This window comes from Astyanax mexicanus, chromosome 4 (genome assembly GCF_023375975.1).
Source record: "Astyanax mexicanus isolate ESR-SI-001 chromosome 4, AstMex3_surface, whole genome shotgun sequence".
NCBI classification, from domain to species: domain Eukaryota; kingdom Metazoa; phylum Chordata; class Actinopteri; order Characiformes; family Acestrorhamphidae; genus Astyanax; species Astyanax mexicanus.
In genome coordinates this window covers 19,890,264-19,909,447 of record NC_064411.1, presented here as the reverse complement: position 1 = coordinate 19,909,447, position 19,184 = coordinate 19,890,264, and the positions used below count along the sequence as shown (strand labels likewise).

The 19,184-nt window shown below is 36.1% G+C and overlaps 3 protein-coding genes across 7 annotated transcripts in view; 1 reads left to right on the top strand and 2 right to left on the bottom strand.

The window, feature by feature from the left end:
• The window catches only part of LOC125801104 (NLR family CARD domain-containing protein 3-like), a 41,328-nt gene extending 34,973 nt beyond the window's left edge, over nt 1-6,355 (top strand). For 4 of the 5 annotated variants that reach the window (XM_049477107.1, XM_049477103.1, XM_049477104.1 and 1 more), the window contains one exon: nt 5,592-6,355. In XM_049477107.1, the coding sequence (XP_049333064.1) occupies nt 5,592-6,160 (569 nt within the window). In that variant the 3' untranslated portion in view covers nt 6,161-6,355. The remainder of the gene's footprint in view (nt 1-5,591) is intronic. The other variant, XM_049477106.1, reaches the window with a different exon arrangement.
• The window catches only part of LOC125801145 (zinc finger protein 850-like), a 503,810-nt gene that overhangs the window by 64,210 nt on the left and 420,416 nt on the right, over nt 1-19,184 (bottom strand). The window lies entirely within an intron of this gene.
• Nucleotides 1-19,184, bottom strand: part of LOC125801143 (zinc finger protein 420-like) — a 151,807-nt gene that overhangs the window by 50,208 nt on the left and 82,415 nt on the right. The window lies entirely within an intron of this gene.

Sequence of the window (19,184 nt, the reverse complement as noted above, 5' to 3'; positions counted from 1 at the left end):
AATGAAAACGAACCAAATAACGAAAACTGAAAGTGAAACTTAACTAACTTATTTATAAGCGCTGTTTTCAGTCCCGCAGTTCTACAGCGGGAGGTGTTGTGCTGATTCTGTCCGCGAAGCGGGAGTCGGATTGAGCAGGGAGTCGGATTCGGCATAACAGCGGCAGCGCGGCTGCACCTCGCGGTCCGCGGTGTTAGTTGTAAGCGCTCGCGCTAGCCGCAAAATACGACAGAAAACACTGAGAAACTGCAGAATTATGAATTGGACTAAAATGAGCACGAGGAGATAAAAGAGAACCTTTACCTGTGAGTAGATCACATCAGAACACGCAAATCTCTCTCTCTCTCTGTCTCTCTCTCTCTGTGTCTCTCTCTCTCGCACGTGAACTTCTCCGCACTGTCTTTAGCTGTTCTTAAAAATCATTTTAATTAAATAATAGTTCTATGCTTCTATGTTAGTGTTAATTAACATAATTCTGATCATATTTCGCTCATTCAAAAAGCCTGAAAACAGACTTGTAATCTTGTAATCAACAAGCTTGTAATCAATGTGGCCGTAAAGTCACAGCTAAAGGAGGAAATACATCAAACCTGTTCTCCCATCTTCGAAAACACCACCCCGCTGTGCAGCGGAAAGTATGTGTTCAGTTTATAATTTTAATCTGAACATAAATAAAACCTCTTTGTAGTCGTGCACAACCCATGCGGTAAGCGCCCGCAAAAGCGCTGAGTTATCCGAAATTTGGGCACGCAGGTACAGGCGTGAAGTGCGTGCTACGATGGATTCACGTGTCCGTGTAAAGGTCCTAGCCGGACTGGATGTGAAAGACGCCATTCATTTACATGCGTTTATTTTCAAATTCTGACGTGCCTGTTTTTCATATGTTGAAGGTTTTAAGGTATGAACGCCTTAAAATAGAAATCTCTATTGTGAGGATCATGTCAGAAATAAATCCCCTCTTTCTGCAGTATCTGGTTATATACCAACTTTTTTATATATATATACACTCTTAATGCCCTTAAGAGTAGTGGAAAAACATGGTTTCCTTCACCTGATGTTGTAGTTTCTACAATAAATAGTTAATTGAACAAAAAACCTTTGTTGTAATTTCTTTAAGGGTCAGTTTAATAATATATGTAACAAACTGTGATACCGTGATAACCGTGATACCGCGGTATTTTCCGAGACGGTTATCATACCGTGAAAATCTCATACCGTTGCAACCCTACACTAAATATAACAACACTACACACTAAATATATCACTACACACTAAATATATCACTACACACACTAAATATAACACACTCTAAATATAACACTACACACTAAATAAAACACTACGACACACTAAATATAACACTACACACACTAAATATAACACTACACACACACTAAATATAACACTACACACACACTAAATATAACACTACACACACACTAAATATAACACACACACACTAAATATAACACACCACACACTAAATATAACAACACCACACACTAAATATATCACTACACACTAAATATATCACTACACACACTAAATATAACACTACACACTACATATAACACTACACACTAAATATAACACTACACACACTAAATATAACACTACACACACTAAATATAACACTACACACACTAAATATAACACACCACACACTAAATATAACAACACTACACACTAAATATATCACTACACACACTAAATATAACACTACACACTACATATAACACTACACACTAAATATAACACTACACACACTAAATATAACACTACACACACACACTAAATATAACACTACACACACACTAAACACACCACACACTAAATATATCACTACACACTAAATATATCACTACACACTAAATATAACACACCACACACTAAATATAACAACACTACACACTAAATATATCACTACACACACTAAATATAACACTACACACTACATATAACACTACACACACTAAATATAACACTACACACACTAAATATAACACTACACACACACTAAATATAACACTACACACACACTAAATATAACACACACACACTAAATATAACACACCACACACTAAATATAACACACCACACACTAAATATATCACTACACACTAAATATATCACTACACACACTAAATATAACACTACACACTAAATATAACACTACACACACTAAATATAACACTACACACACTAAATATAACACTACACACACTAAATATATTACACCACACACTAAATATAACAACACTACACACTAAATATATCACTACACACACTACATATAACACTACACACTACATATAACACTACACACTAAATATAACACTACACACACTAAATATAACACTACACACACTAAATATATCACTACACACACTAAATATATCACTACATACACTAAATATAACACTAAATATAACAACACACACTAAATATAACACTAAATATAACAACAATACACACTAAATATAACACTACATATAACACTACACACTAAACATATCACTACACACACTAAATATAACACTACACACTAAATATATCAGTACACACACTAAATATATCACTACACACACTAAATATAACACTACACACACACTAAATATAACACTACACACACACTAAATATAACACACCACACACTAAATATAACGCTACACACTAAATATAACAACACTACACACTAAATATTTCACTAAACACACTAAATATATCACTACACACTAAATATATCACTACACACTAAATATATCACTACACACACTACATATAACACTACACACTACATATAACACTACACACTACATATAACACTACACACTACATATAACACTACACACTAAATATAACACTAAATATAACACTACACACTAAATATAACACTAAATATAACAACACACACTAAATATAACTCTAAATATAACAACAATACACACTAAATATAACACTAAATATAACACTACACACTAAACATATCACTACACACACTAAATATATCACTACACACACTAAATATAACACTACACACTAAACATATCACTACACACACTAAATATAACACTACACACTAAATATAACAACACTACACACTAAATATATCACTACACACACTAAATATAACACTACACACTACATATAACACTACACACTAAATATAACACTAAATATAACACTACACACTAAATATAACACTAAATATAACACTAAATATAACACTACACACTAAACATATCACTACACACACACTAAATATATCACTACACACACTAAACATATCACTACACACACTAAACATATCACTACACACACTAAATATATCACTACACACACTAAATATAACACTACACACTAAACATATCACTACACACACTAAATATAACACTACACACTAAATATAACAACACTACACACTAAATATATCACTACACACACTAAATATAACACTACACACTACATATAACACTACACACTAAATATAACACTAAATATAACACTACACACTAAATATAACACTAAATATAACACTAAATATAACACTACACACTAAACATATCACTACACACACACTAAATATATCACTACACACACTACATATAACACTACACACTACATATAACACTACACACTAAATATAACACTACACACACTAAATATATCACTACACACACTAAATATAACACTACACACACACTAAATATATCACTACACACACTAAATATAACACTAAATATAACAACAATACACACTAAATATAACACTAAATATAACACTACACACACTAAATATATCACTACACACACTAAATATAACACTGCACACTAAATATTTCACTACACACACTAAATATAACACTACACACACTAAATATATCACTACACACACTAAATATATCACTACACACTAAATATAACAAAATATAACAACACCACACACTAAATATAACACCACACACTAAATATAACACACACACTAAATATAACAACACACACACTAAATATAACACTACACACACTAAATATAACAAAATATAACAACACCACACACTAAATATAACACCACACACTAAATATAACACCACACACTAAATATAACAACACACACACACTAAATATAACAACACACACACACACACTAAATATAACAACACTACACACTAAATATTTCATTAAACACACTAAATATATCACTACACACTAAATATATCACTACACACTAAATATATCACTACACACACTAAATATAACACTACACACTACATATAACTCTACACACTACATATAACACTACACACTAAATATAACACTAAATATAACACTACACACTAAATATAACACTAAATATAACACTACACACTAAATATAACACTAAATATAACAACACACACTAAATATAACACTAAATATAACAACAATACACACTAAATATAACACTAAATATAACACTACACACTAAACATATCACTACACACACTAAATATATCACTACACACACTAAATATAACACTACACACTAAATATATCACTACACACACTAAATATAACACTACACACTAAACATATCACTACACACACTAAATATATCACTACACACACTAAATATAACACTGCACACTAAATATATCACTACACACACTAAATATAACACTACACACACACTAAATATAACACTACACACACACTAAATATAACAACACACACACTAAATATAACAACACACACTAAATATAACACTACACACACTAAATATAACAAAATATAACAACACCACACACTAAATATGACACTACACACACACTAAATATAACACTACACACACTAAATATAACAAAATATAACAACACCACACACTAAATATAACACCACACACTAAATATAACACACACACTAAATATAACAACACACACACTAAATATAACAACACACACACTAAATATAACACTACACACACTAAATATAACAAAATATAACAACACCACACACTAAATATAACACCACACACTAAATATAACAACACACACACACTAAATATAACAACACACACACTAAATATAACACTACACACTAAATATAACACTACACACACACTAAATATAACACTACACACACTAAATATAACAAAATATAACAACACCACACACTAAATATAACACCACACACTAAATATAACACACACACTAAATATAACACACACACTAAATATAACACACACACTAAATATAACACACACACTAAATATAACAACACACACACTAAATATAACACTACACACACTAAATATAACAAAATATAACAACACCACACACTAAATATAACACCACACACTAAATATAACACCACACACTAAATATAACACACACACTAAATATAACACACACACACACTAAATATAACAACACACACACACACTAAATATAACAACACACACACACACTAAATATAACAACACACACACACACTAAATATAACAACACACACACACACTAAATATAACAACACACACACACACTAAATATATCAACACACACACTAAATATAACAACACACACACACTAAATACACTCTGTGTGTTCTTGTGTTCAGGGTTCTGTGATTTCACTCTGGATCTGAACACAGTGCAGTGTAATCTCTCTCTGAGTGAGGAGAACAGGAGGGTGGAGTTTAGAGAGGAGCTGCAGTCGTATCCTGATCATCCAGAGAGATTTGATTGGCCGCAGGTTCTGAGTAGAGAGAGAGTTACTAGTGTTACTGGACGCTGTTACTGGGAGGCTGAGTGGAGCGGAGGAGGAGGAGCTGAAGTAGCTCTGAGTTATAAAACCATCAGCAGGAAAGGATCAGGATCAGACTGTAGGTTTGGAGGGAATTTAAACTCCTGGAGTCTGTTCTGCTCTGATAACAGATACTCTGTTGAACACAATGATAACAGAACTGATCTCTCCACTCCTCCCTCCGGCTGTAGGAGAGTAGGAGTGTATGTGGACTGTCCCTCCGGCACTCTGTCCTTCTACAGAGTCTCCTCTGATACACCCTCACACACACCCTCACACACACACACACACTTACACACATTCTACACCACCTTCACTCAGCCCCTCTATGCAGGTTTTACTGTTTATCCTGGCTCCTCAGTGCGTCTGTGTAAGATAGAATAACCCTGTGTGTAACAGAGATTCGATGTGTGTGTGTGTGTGTGTGTGTAGGAGGGAGAATGTGGGTATAAAGATAAGTAAGTAAAAATTTTATATAGATAATTTTGTAATTTTTTTCCAGAACCTTTACTTTAATTACTATTATCTTTATTCACTACTGTTATCACTTATTCTGTACGTATTGATAATTATTGTTTTGTTTTATTGTAAAATTGGTTAATATTAATAAAGCTAAATAAATGAAGAAAGGTGAAGAGGAGTCTGATGATTTTTTTGTGTGTTTTGCTAAATGAAATTTAGATTTTAAAAACGTGTCTACTGGAATTAATGTCACAGTTGGTGCTCTAACAGTGGCACTGACCTTTCCATAGTAATTAGTAAGTGCTATTTGTTTGGGGTAGTTTGAAGTAGGGCTGGACCCGAATATTTATGTATTGAGATATTCGCTCGGTATTCGGTTTTTAATTTTGGTATTGGGATATTCGTTTTTTTTTTCCTCTTTCCAGAGCTCCACCTCACTCTAACATCACACCTCCGTTCAGGTTAATGGGGGTATAAGAGAGGCAAAATTCAGAGAAGCTCAGCTGTTTGAAAGCATTTCAAATTGAGTGTAGACAAGACAAAGGCAGTGTGCCAAATATGTGATATTTAACTAGCATATCATGGCGGCACATCAAGCTCGAGGAACTGTCTAAATGCCGTAAGTATTATTTCTTGGTGGTGTAAAAAAAAAAACAAGATAATTCCTGATAGCAAACTTATCTTAATAGTGTCTAGCATGTATTGCCATGATGAAGCTGCTTCTGTCTGACATTAAAAGTAATGTTATACATGATAAAAACTTGCAGGCACTTCAAAACTGATTTATATAATAAAATGTAAGGGGTAATGTGGCAACAGTAGGGGCTAAATAACTTACAAAAAGCCTAGCCTACAAGAATGATGTCTGAATGAATGTCCTCTAATCTAATATAATTTAACATGGTTTAAAAAGATAAAATAATTTCTAAACAAACAAACTATTTTATATTGAGCTTATAGCCCAAGTGCAAAAACACAAAAGCAGTAATAGGGCTATGCACTGCACAACCATTAAACCCAAATAGACCAAGAACAGTAACATCATTTACAATGACTTTCCTCTACTCTAATGTAATTATCAGTGTTTAACAATATAAAATACTTTCTGAACAAGTTTTATTTTGTTGTTTTTAGGCAAATAGAAATTCACTGGGCCGGCTTGCGCAGTAGCGTCGCTCCTGGTCTGCGTATGCAGGAGAAGCCGTAGTGTGGGGCAGCAGAAATTCCGGGGTAAAAACAAAAAAAAAAATCCAGGATGAAAACGTCTCATTGGTCAGAGCGTGCAGTGCAGTCCGAGCACGCAGCACAACATAAGGAGATATAATGCACTCCATATATTCAGGACTGAAGTGGAATAAATGATACTGTACAGATATAATCTGTCTCTAGTAGATATTTAATGAGAAATAAGAACAGTGTGAATTAAAAAAAAAAACAGACGCCTATCACAGACCATTTTCTTGAGCCCGACACGGCCGAGGAAAGGGGTGGGAAATGTTTTTTTTTCGGGGCCGGGGGTCCGTGGAAAATTTTGTGTTGTATTAAGGGGCCCATGAGTGAATTTCTTTCGTACTTTAATCCGTTTTTAATCCGTCTCTTAGTCTCTTACACACTTGCCTTTAAAATATTTGCCGGAGAGCACGACATTATGATGTTATTTTAGTTTTAATTAAGTATTGTGTATTGCATTTCTCTATTTGATGTAATACTCTAAGATAATTATTTACATAGCATATTGATGTTGCAGCATCTCAAACTCTAATATGTATAAAATTAGATGCTGTTCTCTTTAAAGGATTTAAATCAGTGTCGGCTGTTACCTGGACATCCTACTGCAGTGTGGGTGGAGAGGCTTTCTCTGAAGTTTAAATTAAGTTGTTTTTTTTTTTTTCATTTTCTCCCCAATCTACACAACCAATTACCCAACCCACTCATTAACCCTTTACTGCAGATCCATGTTTTTGCTCATTTTCATGCGATTTGCACTACTTCACTTTCAAGAGGTAATTTTCATTATTTAGGATCTATTTGAGAACATTAAATGCAGAGGAAAATGTAAAAAAAACAAAAAGCGCCTATTATATTTTGAGTTTATAGTGTGTGTATGGATGTTGGTGATGATTAGCTAATCATTCTCTACATTTCCTGGTTTATTAGGGTCTTGTCAAACAAAGTACAAAATTTTAAAACATTATTTTGACAGCCTGGGATTTTACACTGCATTATATATAAGGTGTCCACCAGGCGTCACCAAAGGCTTAAAAATCTCTCCAGAGCGCCCCAGTCTAATGCAGAGATTAATCTGTCTCTATAAAACAACATTTTAATATTTTTTTGTTTCTTTGTGATAAAATAAATTAATGTGAGTCCATCTCAGGGTAATATTAATATTTTTTTGATGAAATGACACATAAAATCACATGTTTGCGCGCTGTGTGCCCTAGGGAGTTTTAGCGTTTGGAGAGGGGTGTTTTTTTTGTGACTTGGTGACGGTTTGGCATGCCCCTCCCCCAGCCATTCGGAGACCAATCAGGGCAAATTACGTATCAGTGTTTTCGTCTAAGGGTGGACTGTTGGTTGAAATAGGTGTCAATCACTTTTGTGACGCTGGAGAAAACCTATGACTTGATTTGGTTGGACAGCCCTGAACACCAGCGCGATCCAGCGCTCACGCCATTGGTTCAAAAGACGATCACTCAAGAAAAGTAGTGGATTGTAGACCAATAAAAACCACAGAATCTAGAAGAGGACACCCTTAGCTTTGTATTCACGTACAACTTTACGGAAAATATTCCATTGTGTAGTCGCTGGGAGCTTGAGAATACGACGTTACGGCTGCGCTGAAACTAAACGCATGTTTTTGAGGAGCAGTGAGCAGGCAAATAAAGGACTTTATGGATATTTTACCTGCGGTTCAGTGCTGTATTGTGGATGCTGTGATAGTAAGTGAATTTTCAATAATATAATATGATGTTATTTTATACACTAATATTATTTTATAAGGCTATTTTGTTGGGGAGGCGTGTTTCTCATGTAAACAATGTGAAAAAACAGGCTGTTTTCAGTTGGAGATTTCTGGCGACTGGTTTCATGTAGATGGCTGTAAATTTGCATGCAGGTAGTTAAAGTAGTACTAATGAATATGAGTTGGTTAGTTGGTCGGTATGTTTAGAATATTTGACGCTTTTAAGCGTTCTAATTTACATAGTCAGAACGGGCCCGCCGGCGGGCCCGCTAGAGGGCGCTTCTGCAGTAAGAGGTTAAGACTCCTCCCCCTATCACTAGTGATGCTCCAACACCAGGAGGGTGAAGAAGACGAGCACACGCCTCCTCCTGAAGCAGCATTGCCGAGTAGCATCACAGCGCTAACGCTCGGAGGAAAGCGCAGCGACTCGGTTCATCAGGACACTTGAAGAGGCTGCTTGTTCACTCTCTACTCCACTTAATCATTTGTTTAAAAAGGTTTGAAAATAGACATAAAATGTCTATAAAAAGTTTTGGGGGACATTAAATGTTTTGATTTATATTCACAAAAATACTGATTTTAAAATGAAGCTCAGGAAAGCGTAATTAAAATTTGTATTCAGTAAATTGTTTTATTCACTATATTTTTTTAATCTATAGTTGCAGATTTAATTCAATATTTTTATATTTTTTATCACAATTCATATTTTTAGTAATGTTTCCTATCAAATATGAAACATTTTTATGTAATGCTTGAATATCTTCAAGATTTAGGCAGAAAATACAAAAAAAAAAATACAATACAAGCTAATCAAGCTAACCTAACTACCCTTTTAGGGTAAATCCCATCCTGTTTAGATTATGTAGGACATATTATATTTTTGTCTGTAGGATTGACTGGCTTTCTAAATGCTTGAGTCTAGTGGCTACTGTGGGAAAACTTATGAAGAAACCTTGTATTTTATATGCATTAACCAATACTCACACTATATTTGATCATTTTATTACTCGCAGTATATTTTACACACATTTATATAGAAGACTAACCAATAACCACCATATATTCTGCACATATATAGTAAAACATTGTTTGATCAGGCATGTGACTAACACAGACTCTATTATATGACAACTTAACCCACATGATACATTTACTAACACATTAACATATAACATATGAGATGTAGCTCAGGCTTGAAGTATTTTGTTTAATACTGCATGACCCTAACTAACGGTCATCAATTCGACTGGTACGGGCTAAATTGCTACAAAAAAGGCTATTAGATCAAAGCAGCCTTTTGGTGAGTGAGTGCCTCCCTAAAAACCCTCTGCTTCAAAGCGGGGGGTGACGCACTCACACAGATAGTGCCACGATGTTTCATTCTGGAAGAACACAGTCAAGGGCAACATTAGTGGTCCGGTCAGACACGTGAAACTTGAGTACTAACACGTGAAATTATGCATATTAACATGAGCTAATCGTTAGTAACGCCTCATCAGCAGGTTTCACGTCATTTTGGGTATAAAACATGGAGTCAGATAAGAGGGGGGTCAGAACTTATGCTGGGTGGCTGTTAGACGGTCTTTCATGTGTTAGTTCTCCTGAATATTCAGTTTGTAATAAATACTTGGTTTGCTTTCAGCTTCACTCCACCTGTCTGACTCTCTCTATCAAACGAACACGCAGGGGAGTTGTACCCCGGACGAGAGGTGGGGGTAGCCCACCTCACATTTTCTTTTCTACAACAATTTGGTGACCCCGACCTCTGAACGAGTCTGACGAAGGACAGCATCCGGCACTGATCCACTCACGGCCGAACTTAACAAACCAGGTAAGCAGAGCCTGTTTAATCAAATTCTGCATATTGGCTATTTCAAATTTGAGTGGAGCGGCGCTCTGGCTGCTGTCCGGAGGAGAGTAGGAAGCATACCAAGGTATTTTAAAAAGAGTAGAGGCTGGGCCTCCTCGGGTTTTGGAGTAGAGGCTGGGCCTCCTCAGGTAGAGGCTGGGCCTCCTTGGGTTTTAGAGTAGAGGCTGGGCCTCCTCAGGTAGAGGCTGGGCCTCCTTGGGTTTTAGAGTAGAGGCTGGGCCTCCTCGGGTAGAGGCTGGGCCTCCTCGGGTTTTAGAGTCGAGGCTGGGCCTCCTCGGGTAGAGGCTGGGCCTCCTTGGGTTTTAGAGTAGAGGCTGGGCCTCTTCGGGTAGAGGCTGGGCCTCCTCGGGTTTTAGAGTCGAGGCTGGGCCTCCTCAGGTTTTAAGGATTGGACGCTGGCGTGTCCCCCCGGCTTCTGACGAGATGTTCGGATAATGGCCAGGTGTAAGCCTACCTCGAGATTGATCCGCTCGTGAATTGGTTCAGAAAATAACAAAAACAAATAAAAAACAAATAAAATAAAATATCATAAAAAGTACATACATGAGGTTCAGAAAATAACAAAAACAAATAAAAAACAAATAAAATAAAATATAATAACAAGTCAATAAATTAATAAATAAAAATATATAATAATAATAATAATAATATAAGCAGATACTGTTGCTGCTCTAGACATTTGGTATTATTAGTAGGCGCTGTAATTATTATGAACTTCTACTAGTTGTATAAATAATAGTTCTGGTATGATACGGTGGTTGTAAGGATTTGTTCTTAATGCAGATGTAAATGATGACAATTCTAGCATTGGATAACAGGTGTGCCTTGCCAGGCAGGGGGCTGTATTCCCATAGATTAATGATTTGTTATTAATACAGATAGAAATAATTGACAAAAGATCTGGTTAATATATTGGGCGTTTCATGTTGAAAGTTGCGGGCTTTAAGAAGCGTGACTGGGACCATATGGAAAACCTTCATTAGCGCGTGAGTGTTAGTTTAAAATAAATGAGTAGCTTAAAAGTGTGAACGGGGGTCCTTAGGTATATTCGAAGGCGGACCGGGAGCGGTATCTAGCGGGTGGGCGGCGACCCACTGCTTGTGTGCATGGCTTATTCGTGTCTTGTCTGGGATAAAAGAAAACAAATGACAAGGGATATACATAGCAGTATAAACTATAAGTTTGAGGGAAGTGAGTCTGTGGCCAATAAGTGTGAGAGAGTATGCGTGTGTATGTGTGCTTATTCCAGGGACTGAGTGTGTCTGACTTTGTGATTGTGTATGTGCGACTGACAGAGAGAAAAAGAAAAGGGTCTACGAGTGTCTGTTACAGGGATTAAAAGTGTACCTGTGAGTGTGAACGTGTGCGTGTCCAGTTTTCCTGAGAGAGAAACAGACGATGTGTATCTTGTGTGGCGGAGAGAAAGAATGTGTGTGTGAGCAGTGACTGAGAAAGTGTATGGCAGCGAATTAGACAGTGTGTGTAAGACAGAAGTGTGTGCGTATGTGTTGGAGTGTGTGTGAAACTGTGTATGAGCGGAGCTCCTGTGAGCGGTGTGATTGGTTGAGTGTACGAAGTCGTGAGTGACAAGAAAATAGGAATGGATGAGTCCCACTGCAGGGGAGGAGTCCAAGGTGAAGTAGGTGGAGTTGGTCCAGCCTATTGGTTTTAGACTGAGAGGTTGGTTTTATTTGTGAATTAACGCTTGTGAGATATCATAGAAAATAGAACATCAGTTCAGTAGGGAAATAGAGTCATACACAGTGAAAATGGGGGACAGAGGTGAACAGGGGGACAAGGCTTTGTATGGGTAGATAGATATATATATATAAGAAAATATAAGGATAAAAAACCTAACTATACAAGGTAAAGATCTATCTGTAAACGGAGCGGTGCAGTAGATGTTACTAATGGTCATAAATAATTAAACAATTAACAGAGTAAAGTGCGATGACATCGATTACGAAAGTGACTGATGTGACATAGAACTATAACATGAGATAATATAATATAATATGCATACGTTATCAGACAGTTCTAAAATGAAAATGTGAAAATGTGAATACCCAATCATGAGTAAAGTGTACTTTAATGTAAGCAAGGTTGGGGAAGTGTTAATATTAATAATTAAGTTGTTGAATAATGGTGTGTGACTGGATAGATAATTGGAGAATTTAGAGAATTTAATAAAGGGATTATGGGGTTGGTTAGCAAAACAAATAAAAAATAAAAAAAGAAAAGGGGGAGTCAGAATTGAGGAAAATAATTAGCTTAATTTTGGGTATTGGACTATATCTTGAGGCCCTAACCTAACAGGGACATATGTCTAACTCTATATTCTATAAGCAAATCTAATAATGGAAATAATGAAGGTGTGTGGCTGTGTCGGAATCGTCTCCTATTGCAGAAATACTAAGCAATTTGGATTGGCCATTTTTACAATGCTTTGTCGAAACTCAGCAGTACATTTTTTCCCCCATATAGTTCACTATTGATTACATTATATTTTAATAATATTGTACAGAAGATGTATGCTAGAAATTCCAAAATATACTATGTCATGCAGTACTGCTGTGTCAGATGTCCTCAGAGCAGGACAAATAAACATGGTTTATTATTTGATTGTTAAATAATCAGTTCAATAAATAGAAAAATGCTACATAGTGAATAGTGAATGAATTAATAAGTGAGCCATTCCAAACACAGCTTTTTCTATCAGGTGATTTAGTCAATTATCTTACTATTCGTTTCTTATTCAGACTGATCTCAGTTCAGTCCTAGCTGAATGAGACTTATATAAGTATGATCTCATGGATATCAGTCTATGCTGATATTTTGATCCTCTTAAGAGCAAGAGTAGATTTCAGAAAACAGTGAGGAAAGACCTTAGTTTTATTATTATTATTATTTTTAAAGGAAACGCAGTGTTGCATCTATTTCAGGCTACAGGGAATTGGGTATCTTTCTGATAAGGGGACATAATCAAATATATTAAAAAATTGAGCTTTCTATTTTGCTTTCAATACGCTGTACTTTCTGCAATGAAGAACTTGCTTTACTTTCTTTCTGTATAGTATTAAATTAGACTAAAAAGAGATCTGGACAACAGCATAAATTTAGTTTTCATGCGTATACAATGCCACCTATAAAACAAATGCATAATTTTCTGGCTGTAGCATGAACAAATTCAGCTAAGCAATATAAAATTGTTTCATCTGCATAATGGTAAAGTTTGCAATCTGAGCAGCAGAGCCAGCAATATAATTTATGTATATATATATTAAATAAAACTGGACCAAAATTTAACCTTGTGGTACACCTTTAAGGTACAGATGCCAAATCTGAATAATTATTCATTGACATGCACTCTTTTGGGTCTAGTCCAGAGCAGTGTCATCCAAGCAAATAATTTGAGCTAAATTACGTGGAAGAGAACAGGTGATAATGATGGTAATAAATAAAATATGTATACAATAATAACGAATAATAAACCATGGGTACTTGGTGCCTTGCACAGGCTTTCACGGTAAACACCAGAGTGTGAGTTTATGACAGTGTGACATACCTGGGTTTGCGCTCCCTAACCATGCCCTGCAGGAACACTACAGCACTGAATGTTGATAAAATGGTGCTGCTACGCTGTGTGTGGTTCAGTGGGATAGGCTGGTTAGCCAAAGACGGGTAAGATCCCAACGTACTACAACGGGACAACCTAAGACAGGCACAGTCTCGATCTGACCACCACATGCAACTCAACAGACCACGGAGAAATATCTCTGAAGAGTTAGAGGAGGGGAAGTGCAGCCCAGGCGAGAGTGAGTGGATGAATGAAGTGATGGGGTGTGTGTCAGTGGAGGCCTGGGCAGGGTAGACAGTAATGGACAGTAAGAGGGTGAAGCAATTTTGCGTTAAGTTCTCTGAAACAGAAATTCTGTTTCAGAAAAAGGGGGACATGTGAATAGATGATCATTATTACCACCATTATTTGCCCAATAATTATTTTATACTTTTTATCTTTTTTAAACCTATTACCTTTTTCATCCCTCACCACTATTACTAAAATTTTTTGACCAATCATTATTTTATAGATATAGAGCATTTTTTAAACTGTTTATCTTTTTAAAGTTTGGTTTTAAAACAACCACTATGCAGATGAGCAATTACTTTCAGCAATATTGTAAAAGTTTTAGCTTTTAAGACACACTCAATCCTAACTTTAAAATAAGAAATGTAGACACAAAATTAAACTTTCACTATTCAACATGTAAGCCATTTTTTGAACAAGAAAAACAATGTGTGAGGCTTGGTAAATTGTTTAAGGAAATAGATGTATTGTTGATAATTGTGAAAAGCAATCTGCTTGGCATTGTATATGCATAAATACATATTGAACATATTGATCAGTAAATGTAAAGCATTGTTCGGATTTACTTGCTATAATAACGTGGACAAAGCAAAGCATAACATCTGTGTTTATTAATATTGATAATATTATTGTCTGTAATGGAACGATTGATACAGAGAAATTTAATCACGTTCCACTTATCCCAATTCTTAAAGCACTTCTATTCTAATCTAGAAATCAAGGCTTTATAAAAATCTTGGGAACTGAATAAAGTCAGAAACATAATTTCTTAGTAAAATAGCACACCGGGGAAATTAAAGTGGCAGGTAAAGTAATATAGCCACAAGCGGTGATTCTAAAGTCCAAGCAAAAGTAACCCAAGAAAGCCCAATACATCAATATGGACCCATTCCTGACACAGAAGCCACATTATGTGTAGTTTGTGCTGAGTTTAAAACTTTGGGCCCTGATATTCTATCAATCAGTGTGGAGATGAATGGGAGAATAGTGCAGCTGATCATTAAAACTTTGCATGGAGCAATAATAATAAACATGATTCAGATATATTTCCAAATGTTTGTTCCTTATTTATTATCTATGTAGTATTATCAATACAATATAAGAAGATATGCAGGAAGCTTTCAGTGGGAGGTTTAACAGCAGGTGCGTTTAAAGCAGCAGCTTTGGGCTGTGAAGCAGTAAAATATGGTCTGTACAATGATGCTGCAGAGTTGAGGTGTGTTTTGGTAGTGTTTGTGAGAGTGGAAGTGTTTGAGTTTGTGAGTGTGTGCATGCACGAGAAATGGTGTGTGTCTAGTGGTAAACTGGGTGGTGAACATTAGTAGTGTTTGTAAGATCTAATTTGGATATAACAGAGCCACAGGGAAGCAGTTACACTAAAAGGGAAAGGGATGTGAACAAAAGGAAGGTAAAAGCCAGTAATTAATGGTGATGATAATTAAATGTTGCAATTTAAAATTGAAAATTCCTAAAAGTTAGGGATTTAAAGAAATGACTAAATGTTACGGATTGAACGCACATTTGACAGTAAAGATCATGGTTGAGTATAACTGAAAATCAGGACAACTGAAGAAGGTAAGAAAACAAAAATTGGGCTGAAATCTGTGCATAGACAAAATTTAAATATGAAATAATTAACTTCCAAGGGGAAATTAGAGCTTAAGTTAAGTGTGATAAATGTATTTTAACCTTGTACTTTAACTTGCAGGAAGGAGACACGGAGGACGTCTTAAAAGACTTCCAAAATGAATAGAGAACCTTAAACATGATTATAACAAATACAAAAGTCTCGTTTCAGATCTGTTTCGCAGGCTTCGTGTCTACGGTAGTGCAAAGTCTACGGTGACTGTAGACAGTTACGGCTCCTGATTGGTAGTCTACGGTCGAATTACGCGATCTGATTGGGAGTCTACGGTCGAGTCTACGGTCACCGTAGACTGTACACCAATCCGATTGCCGATATTTGAATACTACCGCCCTAGACGAGTCCGGACCAATCGCGGGTCATCGTTCGGCGCTGCGCTGATAGCTTTGACGGACGCGAGTGTGCGGTAAGTCAGTCTGTTAAAAAATAAAATTTATACACATATTTAGTGGATAAAGTTCATGTTTCTTCAAATCGATGTTTGAATAACACCATTAATTAGTTAGCTAGCCTTCTAGAGAGCTCTTTGGACGGCAAGTTTATCTCTAATTAGCTATATTAGCTATATCTCCGTAGCTTACTCCAGGTCGGAGATCTGTTAACTTAACTAGCTAGGTTAATAACTAATTAAATAACTATATCTACATGTTTTTTAACCCACCCCGGCTTCAGTTATGTCAGTTTCAGTTCAGTATCGTGTTAAATGTGTTCAGTTACACGAGGCTGAATGATGCGAGCACTAAATACGTTGGGGGCAATCTCTGTATTTCACTGTGGGTCTGCACTTCACCTTAAAAATAGTTAAAATTACCATTTCATCTAGTTTTTATATAGCTAGAAGCTACGGACACCATAGCGAATGCCATAAAGGTGCAGAAAGGTGTATAAATGTGTTTTGGGAATGATGGTGCTCCATCCAACATCCCAACCTCACTAAAGCTCGTCACTGTGTGCAATCAGATCCCTCAGAAATGCTTTAAAATCTAGAAATGCTTTAAAATCTAGAAATGCTTTAAAATCTAGTAGAAAGTTTTTCCCACGCACATTTACTCACGTTTTTAATACCTTGATTTTGGAAGAAATTATAAATGAATTTCAACATTGCTCATATAATGTGTCTTTGCTTTTAACTCTATCTAGAATATGGACTGATTACAGGGACAGGGATTAAGCGTAGCCCTGGATGGCATCTGTAAAATTGTCTTTGTCTATTTTCTTAACCTTCTTTCCATTTCAGAGATATTGGATCGAGAACTACCTTCCTAGTGAAGACCCGCCTGACGTGTGTTTGTACTGCCAGGGCTATCATCTTCTCTTCTACTGTATGCAATCATATCCTCACAAAAATGCTCCAAAATCTTGTAGAATTTTACGCACATTTACTTTCACAAAATCAGAATTCTGTTTTTAATAACTTGATTTGGGAAAAAATAATGAACAGGTGTTTTAACACTTTTTTCTCATATAATATATAATCTTAATTACTTTTTACTCTAAGGACTGATTACAGGAACAGGGATTAAGCGTAGCACTGGACAACATCTGTGAGTTTGTATGTTTTACTGCCACTGTCTATTTTCCCCAACCTTCTTTCCAATTCAGAGATATCGGATCGAGAACTACCTTCCTAGTGAAGACCCTCTGGACGTGTGTTTGTATTGCCAGCTGTATCATCTTTTTGCCTACTGTATGCAATCATATCCTCACAAAAATGTCTCTCTGACACTATTTTCCTAACCCTCACTATTTTGCTAACCTCTTTTAATTTCAGGGTTTTCCGGTAGCAGACCACCTCCCTACGAAAGACCTGCTGGACGTGTGTTTGTATTGCCAGCACTACCTTCTCCTTGTCCTGCAGACCAGTGTGTGGGTCAGCCAGTGGTGTGGAGAGAGGTACTCCCGCAGCCCCACACGCAGTCAAGAGCCCTTACCCCGGCCGTGCTCAGTTAATATCCTCCCCATCATCAGCCTGGTGAGTGCAGAAATTTGGGAATACCTTACTAACTTTCAGAATTGTTGTAAATTTTCAGTTAAAGCAATCTTTTTGCTTACACACACTGACACACTGAATGAAATCAAATCCTGACAGCAATCCTCCAAAATCTAAAAGCTGGACAAACTTTTTTGTGTTCCCATAATTTCTAAAGTAACAGTTAATTGGCGTCTACCTTTGTCTAGATAATGTATTGCTGTATATAAAACTGTACGTACAGTAGTATGTACTAGCTGCACCCCCAGCATACCCAACTTGCTGCTTACTTTTTAGATACTTCACCATTAATAATTTAGTGGTGACAGAATCCAAACTGGTACTTTAATACTACATTATTATACTATTACTACCACATTTCGCTTCTAATACTTTTACACATGTAGTTGTTTTATACATGTCAGACTTACTTATAACGGTATGTTTTTACAATTGTGTGTTGGTAATTGAACAAAGGATCTGAACTCTTCTTTCAACATTGTGTGTGTGTGTGTGTTTAGCTACAGCTGAGGATGGCGATCCCAACGGTCCGCATTGTAAATCCAGATGCCCCTGTTCATCGTCAGCAGGCCATACTGGTGGCAACTAAAGAGGCCCGATGCTACAGGGAC